Below are 12,087 nucleotides of genomic sequence, written 5' to 3'. Positions count from 1 at the left end.
GGTTTTCTTGTTCCCAACTATCTTCGGGAGATACCAACTCATTAACCCTTTGTAGAGATGACTCTTGAATATTCGTGAGCTTTGGAATTATATCTACATTGGCAACCCATTTAACTTCTCAAATTTCTGTGTAAGCTCCATTTTTGACTTGCCAAAAAAAATTACTTTTGATAAGATTTAATCCTTTTTCTACGCTTGTCCAGATCCAGGATAAATTAGATAACCCCCTGTGTTGTTTTGTTTTCACATGGCTCTTGAATATTCTCGAATGATAACACCCTGTTGTGTTCATGAGGTTGAGGTAAAGGTTTTTCACATTTACAAAACAATTTTCATTTCACCTTCCCAACCGACATATAACACTGTAACTAAGTTGAGTAAAAACCATGTAAAAACAAAACAGTAAAAATTCTCATCTCCATTTTCAGTTTTGGATAGAAATGAAATTCCCATTCCGTATTTACATTTACACCTCCTGACCTACTTCCTACTAACAAACAGTGAAAGATACCCTCAAGTGTGACTGTCCATCATAAAGTCACTAGTGAAAAAGCAACATCAAAGAGGCTCCTCCTCCTCCTTTCTGTATTCTACTACTCTCCATCAACAAAAAGCAAAAATCATGATTTAATTCCAAAAGGCAACCTTCAAAAACAAACATGGGCTCTGTTTCTCTCATCTCTGTAATAAACCTTCTAGTAGTTTCTCTAACTCTGTTTTTCTTCTTCTTCTCATCAGCTCTTTCTCAAGATATAACAAATTTAGTCTACAAAGGGTGTGCAAATCAAACCTCTAATGACCCATCTTTCAAACAAACCATCACCTACGTTTTCAACATTTTATCTTCACAATCATCCAAAACAAAATTCTCAAAAACATCTTCAGGGTCAGGTTCAGGTACAGCTTCCATTTCTGGGTTGTTTCAATGTAGAGGAGATTTAAACGGCAATGATTGTAACAAATGTGTGAGTAAAATCCCAGATATGTTGAATAGATTATGTGGTAATACAGTAGCAGGAAGGATACAACTAAATGGTTGTTATGGTTTATATGAAGCTGCTGGTTTTCCTCAAGTTTCAGGTGTGAAATTGCTTTTTAAGACTTGTGGTAGTGTACAAGTAGCTAGTAGTGGGTTTGATGATCGGAGAAACACAGCTTTTGGGCAAGTTCAGAATGGGATTGTGAATGGAAATGGGTTTTATGCAACAAGTTTTGAATCTATGTATGTGATGGGTCAGTGTGAAGGTAGTTTGAGTTCAGGGGATTGTGTTACTTGTATAAAATCAGCCGTTCAGAATGCTCAAATCCAATGTGGGGGTGCAATTTCTGGTCAGATTTATCTTCATAAGTGTTATATTAGCTATAGTTATTACCCAAATGGGGTTCCTACTAAATCTTCTCATTCTTCAGGTATAATTTCTTTGTTTGTCTCTTCTTCTTGTTTGATTCTATAATCTGATTTTGTTTGTTTTGTGTCCCAAATCTTGATTTGTTAAAAGGGTCTATTTTATCTTTATCTTTGAAGTGTGATTGTCAGATAATAATTTAGATGGTGGATTTCAGGACCACAGAACAGCAGCAACCTAGGGAAAACAATAGCTATTGTGGTTGGAGGAACAGCAGCTGGAGGATTCTTGTTTGTTTTTCTCTTGTTTCTAAAATCTGTGTGTAAGAAGAAAAAAGATGGTATGTGGTAGTTTTTGCCAATTCTACATTGAATTCTTCCATTTCTAATCATATTAACATCTTTTTCTCATGATTTAAGTGCTGTAATTTTGTGTGCAGATTACTGAGTTGTAGTAGTTGGAGGAGGAATTAAAGAGATGAAAATTTTGAAGAGGGCAGCAGGGCAATTGAATGATGTTCTTATTTTAGTATTCTTTTTGTGGAAGAAGGGAAAAAAGCATCGGAAGGTGTGAAAAGGATGATAAAGAAGATTTGATGGTTTTTGTTTGGGGTGAGTAATGGGAGGAATGAATGTGATGGTGGGAGGATAGTCAAAAACACACTCATGTTGTGTAATGTATATGAATATGAATACTAACTGAATAGGAGTATTAGGCATGTTGCTTTTCCATTGTTTAGTTATTAGTGTTGTTGTTACTCTCTTTTCTGTTTCTCCACTCAATTTTTTCTTTGCAATCAAAATTGGTTAGCTTCTACATTCAGGAAACAATGCTGCTGCTTTTTAACAATCTCTCTTTATACAATTTTACGTCTCCTCCTCAATAAACTTTATCAGATTTTATATCTCCACAAGTATCCAAATCAACCTATCGAAAACCAACACGTATGCGTACAAAGGTGTATTTAGTAGATAATTAAAAAGAATTACAAGAAGAAACAAAGAGAAAAAGAAACTCTGTATAAAAAAACGATATGATATGTATCCTTTCCATCAGTATCTTTGTAGTCCCTACATGCTAGCAGTGGTTGCCTCCCTCCATACAAGTTTAAAATTAATAAATACAGAATCTCAAAAGCTTAAAATTGTACCATCAGCAAAGAAGAACAAACTCAAATCAAGCTGGCTAGATTTGTCAACAAAAAACTGTGCAGCAGATCTCTCTACACCTACCTTGCTTCATTATGAATACCAGACCTTGAACCTCCGTCATAACAGCCGAGCTAAAATGAGCCAAATTAGATTTTAGAGACTATGCAATTACCAATTAAACCAAAATTCGTCAGATAAAAATCAGGATCATGGTTAAAGAGCTATTAAAGTTTATCTTCACAACTGGTAGTGAATCACCTATGAAATGAGCATTCCATGATATCTAACAAACTAATAGACTAAGACAAATCCTCTTTTAATGTATTCCAAACAACAATATGGCAAGTTAAGAATGCTCTCGACTTCACAGGATTTGGATAGAAGTCTTTCTAAAACTGAATCCCTGCTTCGTTTCACATCATTATCCAACCCAAGACCTCTTCCTCTGCATACCACAAGGGAGGTATTGCAAAGCCAAGGAACAGAAACAACAAAACCCAAACCTGAATCATCTACATGAAAACTACTTCCCTTCCAACCCAAAACATCCTTGTATGCTCGGCAGACTTTTGAAACGTATTTGCCAACACCAGAAGATGGACTGCCATTCCTTACCTGGTCAAAGAAATCAGCATCAGAGTGAAGGTTCACCACAACAGTACCGTGCTGAGGATGAAGGCGATTTTTAAGAGCTTCTAAAAATGGACCATTAGGATCCCAAAATTTACGAGGAAATATGTCGTCACCATCGTAAGCATCAATGAACACAAGATCGTAGAGAGTGGTGCTGTTTTGGATGAAATTCTCTGCATCACATTCGTACAGAGAGAGCCTTTCATGGGTTCCTTTCCATAGGACCTCGTCAATTACTTCGGGACGAGGGAGTACACGCTCACCTGATGGTCTCATCATTGAAAAAGCAGGGAAACCCATTGCCTGAACAGAAGCCGAAATAACCAGGGGATCTATCTCGACACTGTGTACAATTGCACCTGAACTTGAAGACAGCAGTAAATATTCAGACTTCTTCATTGATTGTGCGGAGGTTAGGCTAAAATATCTCTCTCGATATTAACAGAGTTACTCAATACCATAAGAATAACACTAATGGCTATGTGTTATTCAGGATAACTTTCAACTCAGCGTGCAACACTTTAAAAGGGATGTACTTACTTTGTTGTGCTAGGAGCACAAAACATACACCAAGCTAAACACTATTTTTCACTAGATAACCAAAAAGACCTAAAAGGCTAAAATCAACCTTTAGGATAAAAAAGCGATCTAGAGGTGTGTCATAGTTTGTCTATATCATTCTCATGACTCCACATCAACAAAGAAATGAAAGTAAAAAGTCATGTACGCAATTAAGGAAGAAGTATTGAACTTACCTGAAATTTTACTTGCCAAAAATAAGGGTAAGGTTCCACCACCATGACCTATACATAAAACATGCATAGGTTTTTGTCCAGAAACCGCTCCCATGAGATCAAAATTACATGAAGCAATGGTGGTCAAACCAACAGTGGCCATACTCTTCAGATCTGCGATACATCAGGATGCAACATTAGCAAATGGCGGTATAAAATGCTGAATTCAGAAGTTAGTTAAGGCAGCACAATAACAGCACCAGTATCAATGTCAAGATATAAGATGCAGGTTGTATGCATGTAACAAAAATAAAAACTGGTCACAAAACCATAGACACGTGAAAGACGAGAAGTGACAACAACGCTAATGCTTGTAACTCTGGCATACGACAAACTGAAATCATATTTAGTCCTCCTTTCTTATCTTGATTGGTCCTCAGTTTGACAATGTTTGCCTTCCTAATTACAAGAGCATAATATGTAAAGTGAACACCATACATTTTTAGATGAATGATCTTGCAAGTTAACAGAACAAACTTACAATGGAGAAAGAATTACAATAGTCAACTCTGAAGCATATGAGATAAACTAATGCAGGATATATTAAATGCTATATTAAATCTGCTAATCCACCCTATGATAACATCCAAAATATCATTAGGTTATGTTGACCTATAAACTGGCACCTAATACGTGGGGAATATAAAAATCTAAGGGTGGTCATATATAAGCTGCAAGCCTTCAATAATGTTTTGATCTGTCTATGTACATTCTTATACTCATTAACAAGTTTGGCGAGCCAACAAGGTACTGTTACCATTCTAGAGTGAGAAAATGATGAGTGGATATCGAAGTCATAAAAATACTAATGGTATCAATCTTCAAAATGAATGTAAACCAAAATTCTGTTTACTAAAATTAAACCAAAGGAATTACATGGAACTGCCAAGATATGAGGTTGCTGCATAAAAAACACTGATCCAGGGTCCGACTTCTTGCATGCAGCCATTATCTTAACGGCACTTTGGCGAGTGATGTCGTTAAAGCGAAGGACGCGCCACTGGTGACCAAGTACCTTAAAGTCTGCATCGTGTTCATCTTGTGGTTGTATCTCTTGAAATCTTCGCTGGAGCCATTTCTCCACTCCTGTCCATTTAACTGCATCCTAAGATCAAATATGTCATGAATGTCTCGCAACGTATCTACTAAGCATTCAAACATCATAATTTCAAGCACTAATAGAGTGCCTGGGTTACTAAGTAGATCAGCTGACAGGATAGGTCACAACACCAAACCACCCAATTACAGAAATACATAGAGAGAATATAGTCGTTTCACCCGCAATTGATATATAAAGCACTACCAAAGACATCTCACTAAAATTCTTAAGAGGAATAACCAATTTCTTTTTTCTTTCCCTATTAGATGATTCCAGTAGACAGTTATCAAAAGCATAGCATTGGTGTCGTCGTTGCAAGGACATAGACTCTACAGGACTGATGCCTGTATTTTATGGGTTGGTGCCTTGAGGTTATTTTTATAAATTTCTTGGTCTTGACTAGTTCTTCAAGAGAATTCAAGGTAGTTTTATTGCAGAATCATCCAAATAGCTACAGATCGCGAAGACTCAACTTGTTTCCATACTAATAGTTCTTCATTTCTAATCAAGTTTTCACCTACCAGTCGAGCTACAGCTATTGGTGCCAATAAAAATTCAATCAAAAACGGAATAATAGTTCCAAATGGTGTGTAAGTTTCAATATAATCCAAACATGAAAATGAAAAGTGTTAAGAAACTAACCGGCCTGGAAGAAGGATATGCAACGACGGAGACAACACCATTTCCTTTGTCTGAATTAGAACGAAGAACAGTATGACCACCATCAGGAGAAGAGGAATCAGTTCCCCACCATTCAGAAGAATAAGACCAATCTCCTTCGTCTTGTGGAAGATGAAGATAAGACAAATAACGAGAATTCCATATCTTATTGGTCCTCCTTCTGGCTGTCTGCAACATCATCATCATATAAACCCTAACTTTCTCTATTTTTAAGAAGAGAAGGGTTCATTTTAAATAAGGGGGCGGGATTAATATACCCAGGAGAGGAGACTGAAAGTCGGGAGTTTCGCCAAAACTGGCCCTAGTTTAGTCCCATATTGCGTAGGATATAAATAAAGATATGTGTATATACCGCAAAAGGAAGAATCAGTTCGTCCCTTCGGGGACATCCGATAAAATTGGAACGATACAGAGAAGATTAGCATGGCCCCTGCGCAAGGATGACACGCACAAATCGAGAAATGGTCCAAATTTTTTTGATTTTCATTTTAATTTTTTTTTTTAATTTATTCAGTCAGAATTGATGAATGAAATATCACAGTGGTTTCATCATGGATTTTGCTAAGTTAAGTGATTCTCCTCCAATGTTTCATCAACAAGTTCGATATTATATTCCTTCAAATTTTCAATTTTGATGCCATGGGTGCCAAGGAACACAGCAGGGTTTATTGGCTGTACCAGCCAAAGTAACAATTTAAACTTGAGTAATGTGGTGTTGTCCTTTCTGCTGCCGTTGCTATAATTTGTTGACACTGGAGTACTGGACTAATTTTTGTACAGTGGTTTGATCCTAAAACAGTCCAGTGTATGAAAATCAACAAAAATAATAAAGGAGCCGGCGATCCTCGCTTTTGCTTAGAACTAGATAACCAGCTCAATAGAGGGAGGTCTGAACGACAAAATGGTGGATACCAGATTTCTGGCAACAGTTTCACAAGGACTCTGGAGAGGAGTAACCTTGAAATGATTTGCATTGAAGAGAAGATGAAGTCTTGGCAATATATCATTCGTAGTTGGTTATCAAAACATTAACACAAGAAGATCACAAAACATAAAGAGGCAAAGACCACTGCAGTCCCTTGTTTGATTTAAAAGGGAACCCAGTAAAACTTAACAGTATACCAAAACTGCACCGCTCAAAAATATGAATACAAATTTTGTTCCAAAATCCTGTAAACAAATAAAAGTTCACTAAGAAACGATCACTACACCAGAACAAAAATTCTGTGCCGTCTTAAGTCTCTCTAATTCACTCTAAAGACTAATCTTGTCCATTTCTTGATGATAATACCCCTCTACCATCTTGTCGGGACCCACGGTGATGGAGACCATTTCCTCTTGATGATCTATTGTAGTACTCTCCATCTTGTCCATTGCCTCTCCCAAAACTCCGTCCACCGGCAAAGCGACCACCTCTAGAAGCATCTGTCTGGTAGCCTCCCCTTCCTCTAGCACCTCTTCCTCCTATAAGAAATTAATTAATCAATAAGCTTAATGAGTTGGCTAAGAAAGCAACTACCCTCATCTAGATAAATCAAGGGCAAGGTTGAATTTATTGCTATGTGCTACTGTGACACGAGTCGTTATTACGATCCCAATGAGGATGTTATCCCTGAGGAAAAAGCAAAGCTTCTAATCATCCAGATCACATGTAAGGTTTGCACGTTCATCACAAAAGGGCTTCTAAGCTAAGGCAAAAATACAGTCATCTACAGTGTTCTGCCTTCTAAGGATCAATATGGGAACAAGGCGATAAAGGCGTTATACATGACATGGAAATAGAATTTAAGTGAGCAAACAATGGAACCAACAGCAACCATTCTACAAAAAGTAAGAGACAATACCAGCAGTTGAAGCGGTTGATAAAACAGAAACAGGGATATAATGCAAGATGTTCAGACAGAATTTCTGAATTTAACAAATTTCCAGAAAGAACAAATAAGAATTTGATAGTTTGAGAATCAGGAATCAAACACATACTTCCACGTGCGCCACTGGGGTTTGGCCTCCGCTCCTCGATGTGTACGGCACGTCCATTAAGCTGTACTGGAGATGACTGCACAAAAAAAGATGGATCTATCAGAATCTTAGAAGTATTAGCCCATTAAGGTCAGCCTCACGCCAAACAGTACATCAAATGAATACCTAAGCAAAAAGCATAGAGGACGAAACACACAACACAAATGTCAAAAAACTAAAGTAAGGGACTATTATCATGAACAATAACAACAGAAGATGGTACATAGAAAAGTATGAAACATATCAGATGGAATATAGTTTCAGACTCAAGATTACAAGAAAATTACAAGAGATACTGAAGCCTAATCTTGCAAACACTCTATCCGCAGTAAGATAATAAAAGACAACTAAAAGCTGGAAATAACAACACCATCATTGCTAAACAAGTGTGTTTTAAAGACTTCTTGACCATAATTATCACTCACATGATTCTGATGTAATTATAACAATTGATTTCATCAAGATGAGTTCAACGATACCTTTCTGAAAAACACATCATTTTTATGATTTAAAACACAAGTCATGTGGACCCCAAACAATTTAGTATTATTATCACTATTTTTTCCTTCCAAAATAGCTCCGGTACCTATAAAAACTAGATCATTTTCTCACCAAACATCTTATTATGCAAGCACAACATACTGCATAAACACGCAACAAGACTACTGAAATTATTGCAAAGGATGGCAGGAATTAAAAAAAAGGTAAACGAGTATACAAATTAGTGGAAACAGCTCAAAGGCTTTTGCATTAGCAAAATGGCCAGTAATGAAAGAGACTCCAACCTGAATAGCAATTTGAGCACCAGTAGCATCTTCAAATTCAACAAATGCATAGCAAACACCAATATCCTACACACCAGAAATCAGTCAGTTTCTTTAACATGGGGACCAAAGCTTCTGGGAAATTGTCAAGACAAAACCACCACTCACAGATAACCATTAACATGATAAAAAAACGATTCGCATATGGTTTATTGTTTGAACCAGACAAATCACATTGGGGAATTTAAAGAGTAGGCGGTGTAATGCACCTGGCGAACCCTAATGGCGACTCCATCAGGCTTGATTCTACCAAACTGTTTAAGCTCTTGCTCAATTTCAGAAGCGGTAACCGTAGAGGACAAATTCCTCACATAAACAGATACTCCTTCACCTGAAATAGTAAAGCAATAGCAAAGCAATTTAACACAAGGCACCAAAATGAACCCTTCCTCAACAGACAACGATCACTTGTTTCCAGCAAGCAATTAACGAAGAACAATAAGCCAAGAATAAGTAATGTTGAAGTATGATATAGCAACTAACCTTCTTCAAATGATGCATCCTCAACTGGTTCAGCGTTAGACCTTTCCGAACCAGATCTCAGTGAAGGATATGCCTGCTGGGAAGGTTGTTGTGCATGATTCCATTCTGAAGTGGGTGGGACACTCTTGCTCACAGATTGTTGAGGAGCCGCTGCAGATTGACCCCTAGCCAACTTCATGATGACATAAGTAACAGGTAAGCAGACAAAAACAGATGAGACCCAAACAGAAATAATGCAAGGGTTAGGGGGGACATACAATAGAAGCGTATGTTTTCTTTGGAGGTTCTCCAACAGGTTCCTCAACAGGGATAGGAGCATACTCTTGCATGGTACTGCTCATTTCACTCAAATACGCAGGTGCAGCCTCTTCCAGGTGAAATTCTTCGAGAGCGTGCGTTGGTGGTTCCACTTCGTCAATTTCAGGATAATGCTGTTCCTGTTGCTCCGAGTGTATGTACTGATCGGCTGAGTCATTTTCTTCAGCATTGGCCGAGTCCTCAAAATCTCTAGCCTGTGTTTCTCCACCTTGCAAGTAATCAGAAACTGCAAAGCCAAAAATACATAACATAATCCTTAGATTCTAGCAAAAAACTGTTACAATAAAATAAACTTTTTTTACGAAGTGTTGTCAACGGATAACAGCTCTCCAGACATTAACTTTAGCATTATTTAAAGGTCAAAAGAAAAAGGAAAGAGAGGAAACATTGCTGCCTCTTTCTTCAATATACCTAGACTTAGTCTTTCTATTTCCTACAAAGAATCTGCGTAAAGTTAACTGACCCCCTTAACTTCAGTGTTTTAGGTCGCTGTGTCGGACACCGACACTTGTACCCATGTCGTTGATACACAGATAATTACTCTTGGAAGTGCAACAATACCGACCACCATGGTTGCTTTTGCACAAAAAAAAGAGAGAATGGGAATGATATCCTGGAGTAGATATTGATATTTACTATTCGTTAATAACTTCGTAGTAAGAGGAGAAGCTTGATGTACCTGGCTCCTGATAAGAGGTAGAACTATCAAGTGTGGAATCAAATTGACTATGCGTAGCCATGTCAGATGGATGAGGATGAATTTGCTCCTCCGCAAGGAAGTGAAAGATGTCACTGAGAACAAAGTAGCCTTTCTCCTGAGGAGCAAGAAAGAAGGACTGTGCAAAATTTCTTCTGCCTGCGTAGTCCTTTGTTTGCACAGAACCAGAAACCATGGTAAGAACACCTCCATTCCATGAATCCAAAGAATGTGCTGTCTTGATCTCAATTTCAGTGAAATTGAGCGCCATTATAACTGTATGAATTTGCTGCAAATGGGAAAAACAAAAAAGTTCACTCACAAACCCACATGAATCAACAACGAAATGTGAGCAAAAGTGAAAATGGATACTACTCATTACTCTGAATGTTATATGTAGAACTTACGAGTACAATGGACAGTAAAATAAGATATAATCAATGTGAGGTGCATGATAACCATTTCATTTGTGTCCGAGTTTGGACCATCCTGTTCAAAGGGTTAAAGTATGAAGTTGCACTTTCCATGGTAATGGCAATTCACCATGAAACCAAAAGCCTAATTGTTCTCACTGCTTTCTCCTATCTTCTAGACAGAAACAGAACTATAATGGTTCTGCCATAACCAGTTATTGTAAAATCTGAGAGTTCCATAAGGAACTTAAACCGGATAACATGTATAGATAAAAAAGGGAACCCAAATTGCAGAGAAAAGAAGAAACATGGATCTAAGCACATGCATAACCATTAAACCATACTGGATAAAAACCCAAAACAAAAATATGAAAATTGAGAAGCATTTTCTCACCAGCATACCGACGGCCGTTTCACTATTAGTTCCATCGACACGGAGCATGGTGCTTATATCAGTATAAAACTGATGAACTAAATCACGTTGTTTTTGAAGAACCTGGTAGTATTGCCCAACAAAGTACGAACCCACCTGCAACCAAAAAAAAATCAAAAAAATCAAAAATCATACTAAACCCAATCTAAATCCTCAAACAAAGAAAAGATTTAGGGCTGTAGAATCACCTGAGAAGCAGTAACAGTACCAGGATACGCAGACGCCATTACTTCGGTTCACTAGTAAAACATGCAACTGAATCTCAAAACCCTAACCCCTAGATGTACCCAAGCTAGATCTGCAATGCTCTGAAAAAGATCTGTGAAAGGTAGAATTCGGATTAGGGTTTTATAACCAAAAAAAACAAACCCATAGAACTTAGCATCTATCTTTATCCCCTCATCAACTAAAAGATAGAAAGAAAATCAAGAAAATCGAAGTTTGAAATTGAAAAGAAAATCGAAAACCTTACCAAAATTAATCAAGAAAATCCCTGGATAATTTCCTCCGGAGATCTCTGCTCTCTCTCTCTCTCTGTTATAGAGAAAAGAGTTAGTGGTGTTTAGTGGTGAACTCTTTCTACTGTGACTATTCAGTCTTCCACTGGTTTATTTTGTTTATATATCCTTCCCCCTTCTTTGAGGCGTTTCAATCAGTAAAAGACGCGTATTCTATCATTTTTCCATAAATGAATATAATTTCCTTGATTCCTTTTCTTGTTCTGGTCTTGGATCATTTCTTGACAGCCGTTGACCAGTGTGCCCACTTTTTAGTTATCTCTTGTGGGTGTGAAAATCGGCCTCAACTGATATTTGGAAAGGATTTTTTTTTTTTTTTTTGCTTAAAAGGGTTAAAATATTACTGAAGAGGGAATGGATTTTGCAACCTGGTTCCATGAGATCCATAGCTACCGGAAATGATAAATTTGAATAACGAAATATTATGTTTTATCTTTTAAATATGTATCATGGACATATATATGAACTGAATTCAGATGCAGCCAATATTATAGACAACATCAATGCCCTGTAGAATTGTTGATGGGTATAAGATGCAATTTCGGCATCAACCACAATGGAAAAATCGAAAAATGCAGAAGATTGTGGAAAGGCATGAGAAAGGATTAATTACTCCATCAGAAAGGAGAAGGAGATCACTATTTCAGAAAGTAATGGGATCGTCAATCTTAATGAATG

General features: G+C 37.3%; 3 protein-coding genes and 1 non-coding gene across 6 annotated transcripts; 2 read left to right on the top strand and 2 right to left on the bottom strand.

The window, feature by feature from the left end:
- Positions 1 to 539: 539 nt before the first annotated feature.
- Positions 540 to 2,165, top strand: LOC113296847 (cysteine-rich repeat secretory protein 11-like). Its single transcript, XM_026545202.1, has 3 exons — positions 540 to 1,410; positions 1,564 to 1,686; positions 1,786 to 2,165. Exons 1-3 carry the CDS (start codon positions 660 to 662, stop codon positions 1,791 to 1,793), a joined length of 882 nt encoding a protein of 293 aa, XP_026400987.1. The 5' UTR covers positions 540 to 659; the 3' UTR covers positions 1,794 to 2,165.
- A 229-nt stretch (positions 2,166 to 2,394) lies between these two features.
- On the bottom strand, positions 2,395 to 5,992 carry LOC113300636. Of its 3 annotated transcripts, none has more exons than XM_026549841.1 (4): positions 5,666 to 5,992; positions 4,801 to 5,029; positions 3,886 to 4,038; positions 2,395 to 3,489 (listed from the first exon to the last, which is right to left on the bottom strand). In XM_026549841.1, the coding sequence occupies exons 1-4, from the start codon at positions 5,888 to 5,890 to the stop codon at positions 2,789 to 2,791; spliced, it is 1,308 nt and encodes a 435-aa protein (XP_026405626.1). In that variant the 5' UTR covers positions 5,891 to 5,992; the 3' UTR covers positions 2,395 to 2,788. The 3 variants fall into 3 exon arrangements, with proteins under 3 accessions (XP_026405626.1, XP_026405627.1, XP_026405628.1); XM_026549842.1 differs by having other exon boundaries at positions 4,801 to 5,022; positions 5,666 to 5,802; XM_026549843.1 differs by having other exon boundaries at positions 4,801 to 5,010; positions 5,666 to 5,793.
- Positions 5,993 to 6,077: 85 nt separating this feature from the next.
- LOC113300684 lies at positions 6,078 to 6,180 on the top strand. Its single transcript, XR_003335891.1, has one exon. It is a non-coding gene; the product is annotated as a U6 spliceosomal RNA (small nuclear RNA).
- A 497-nt stretch (positions 6,181 to 6,677) lies between these two features.
- Positions 6,678 to 11,511, bottom strand: LOC113296846 (putative G3BP-like protein). Its single transcript, XM_026545201.1, has 10 exons — positions 11,364 to 11,511; positions 11,080 to 11,210; positions 10,853 to 10,987; positions 10,028 to 10,334; positions 9,288 to 9,574; positions 9,031 to 9,202; positions 8,757 to 8,878; positions 8,509 to 8,574; positions 7,685 to 7,760; positions 6,678 to 7,168 (listed from the first exon to the last, which is right to left on the bottom strand). The coding sequence occupies exons 2-10, from the start codon at positions 11,116 to 11,118 to the stop codon at positions 6,966 to 6,968; spliced, it is 1,407 nt and encodes a 468-aa protein (XP_026400986.1). The 5' UTR covers positions 11,119 to 11,210; positions 11,364 to 11,511; the 3' UTR covers positions 6,678 to 6,965.
- Positions 11,512 to 12,087: the final 576 nt, after the last annotated feature.

This window comes from Papaver somniferum, chromosome 7 (genome assembly GCF_003573695.1).
Source record: "Papaver somniferum cultivar HN1 chromosome 7, ASM357369v1, whole genome shotgun sequence".
Classification (NCBI taxonomy): Eukaryota; Viridiplantae; Streptophyta; class Magnoliopsida; order Ranunculales; family Papaveraceae; genus Papaver; species Papaver somniferum.
The sequence above is the reverse complement of the archived record's forward strand: the minus strand, read 5'-3'. Positions and strand labels throughout refer to the sequence as shown.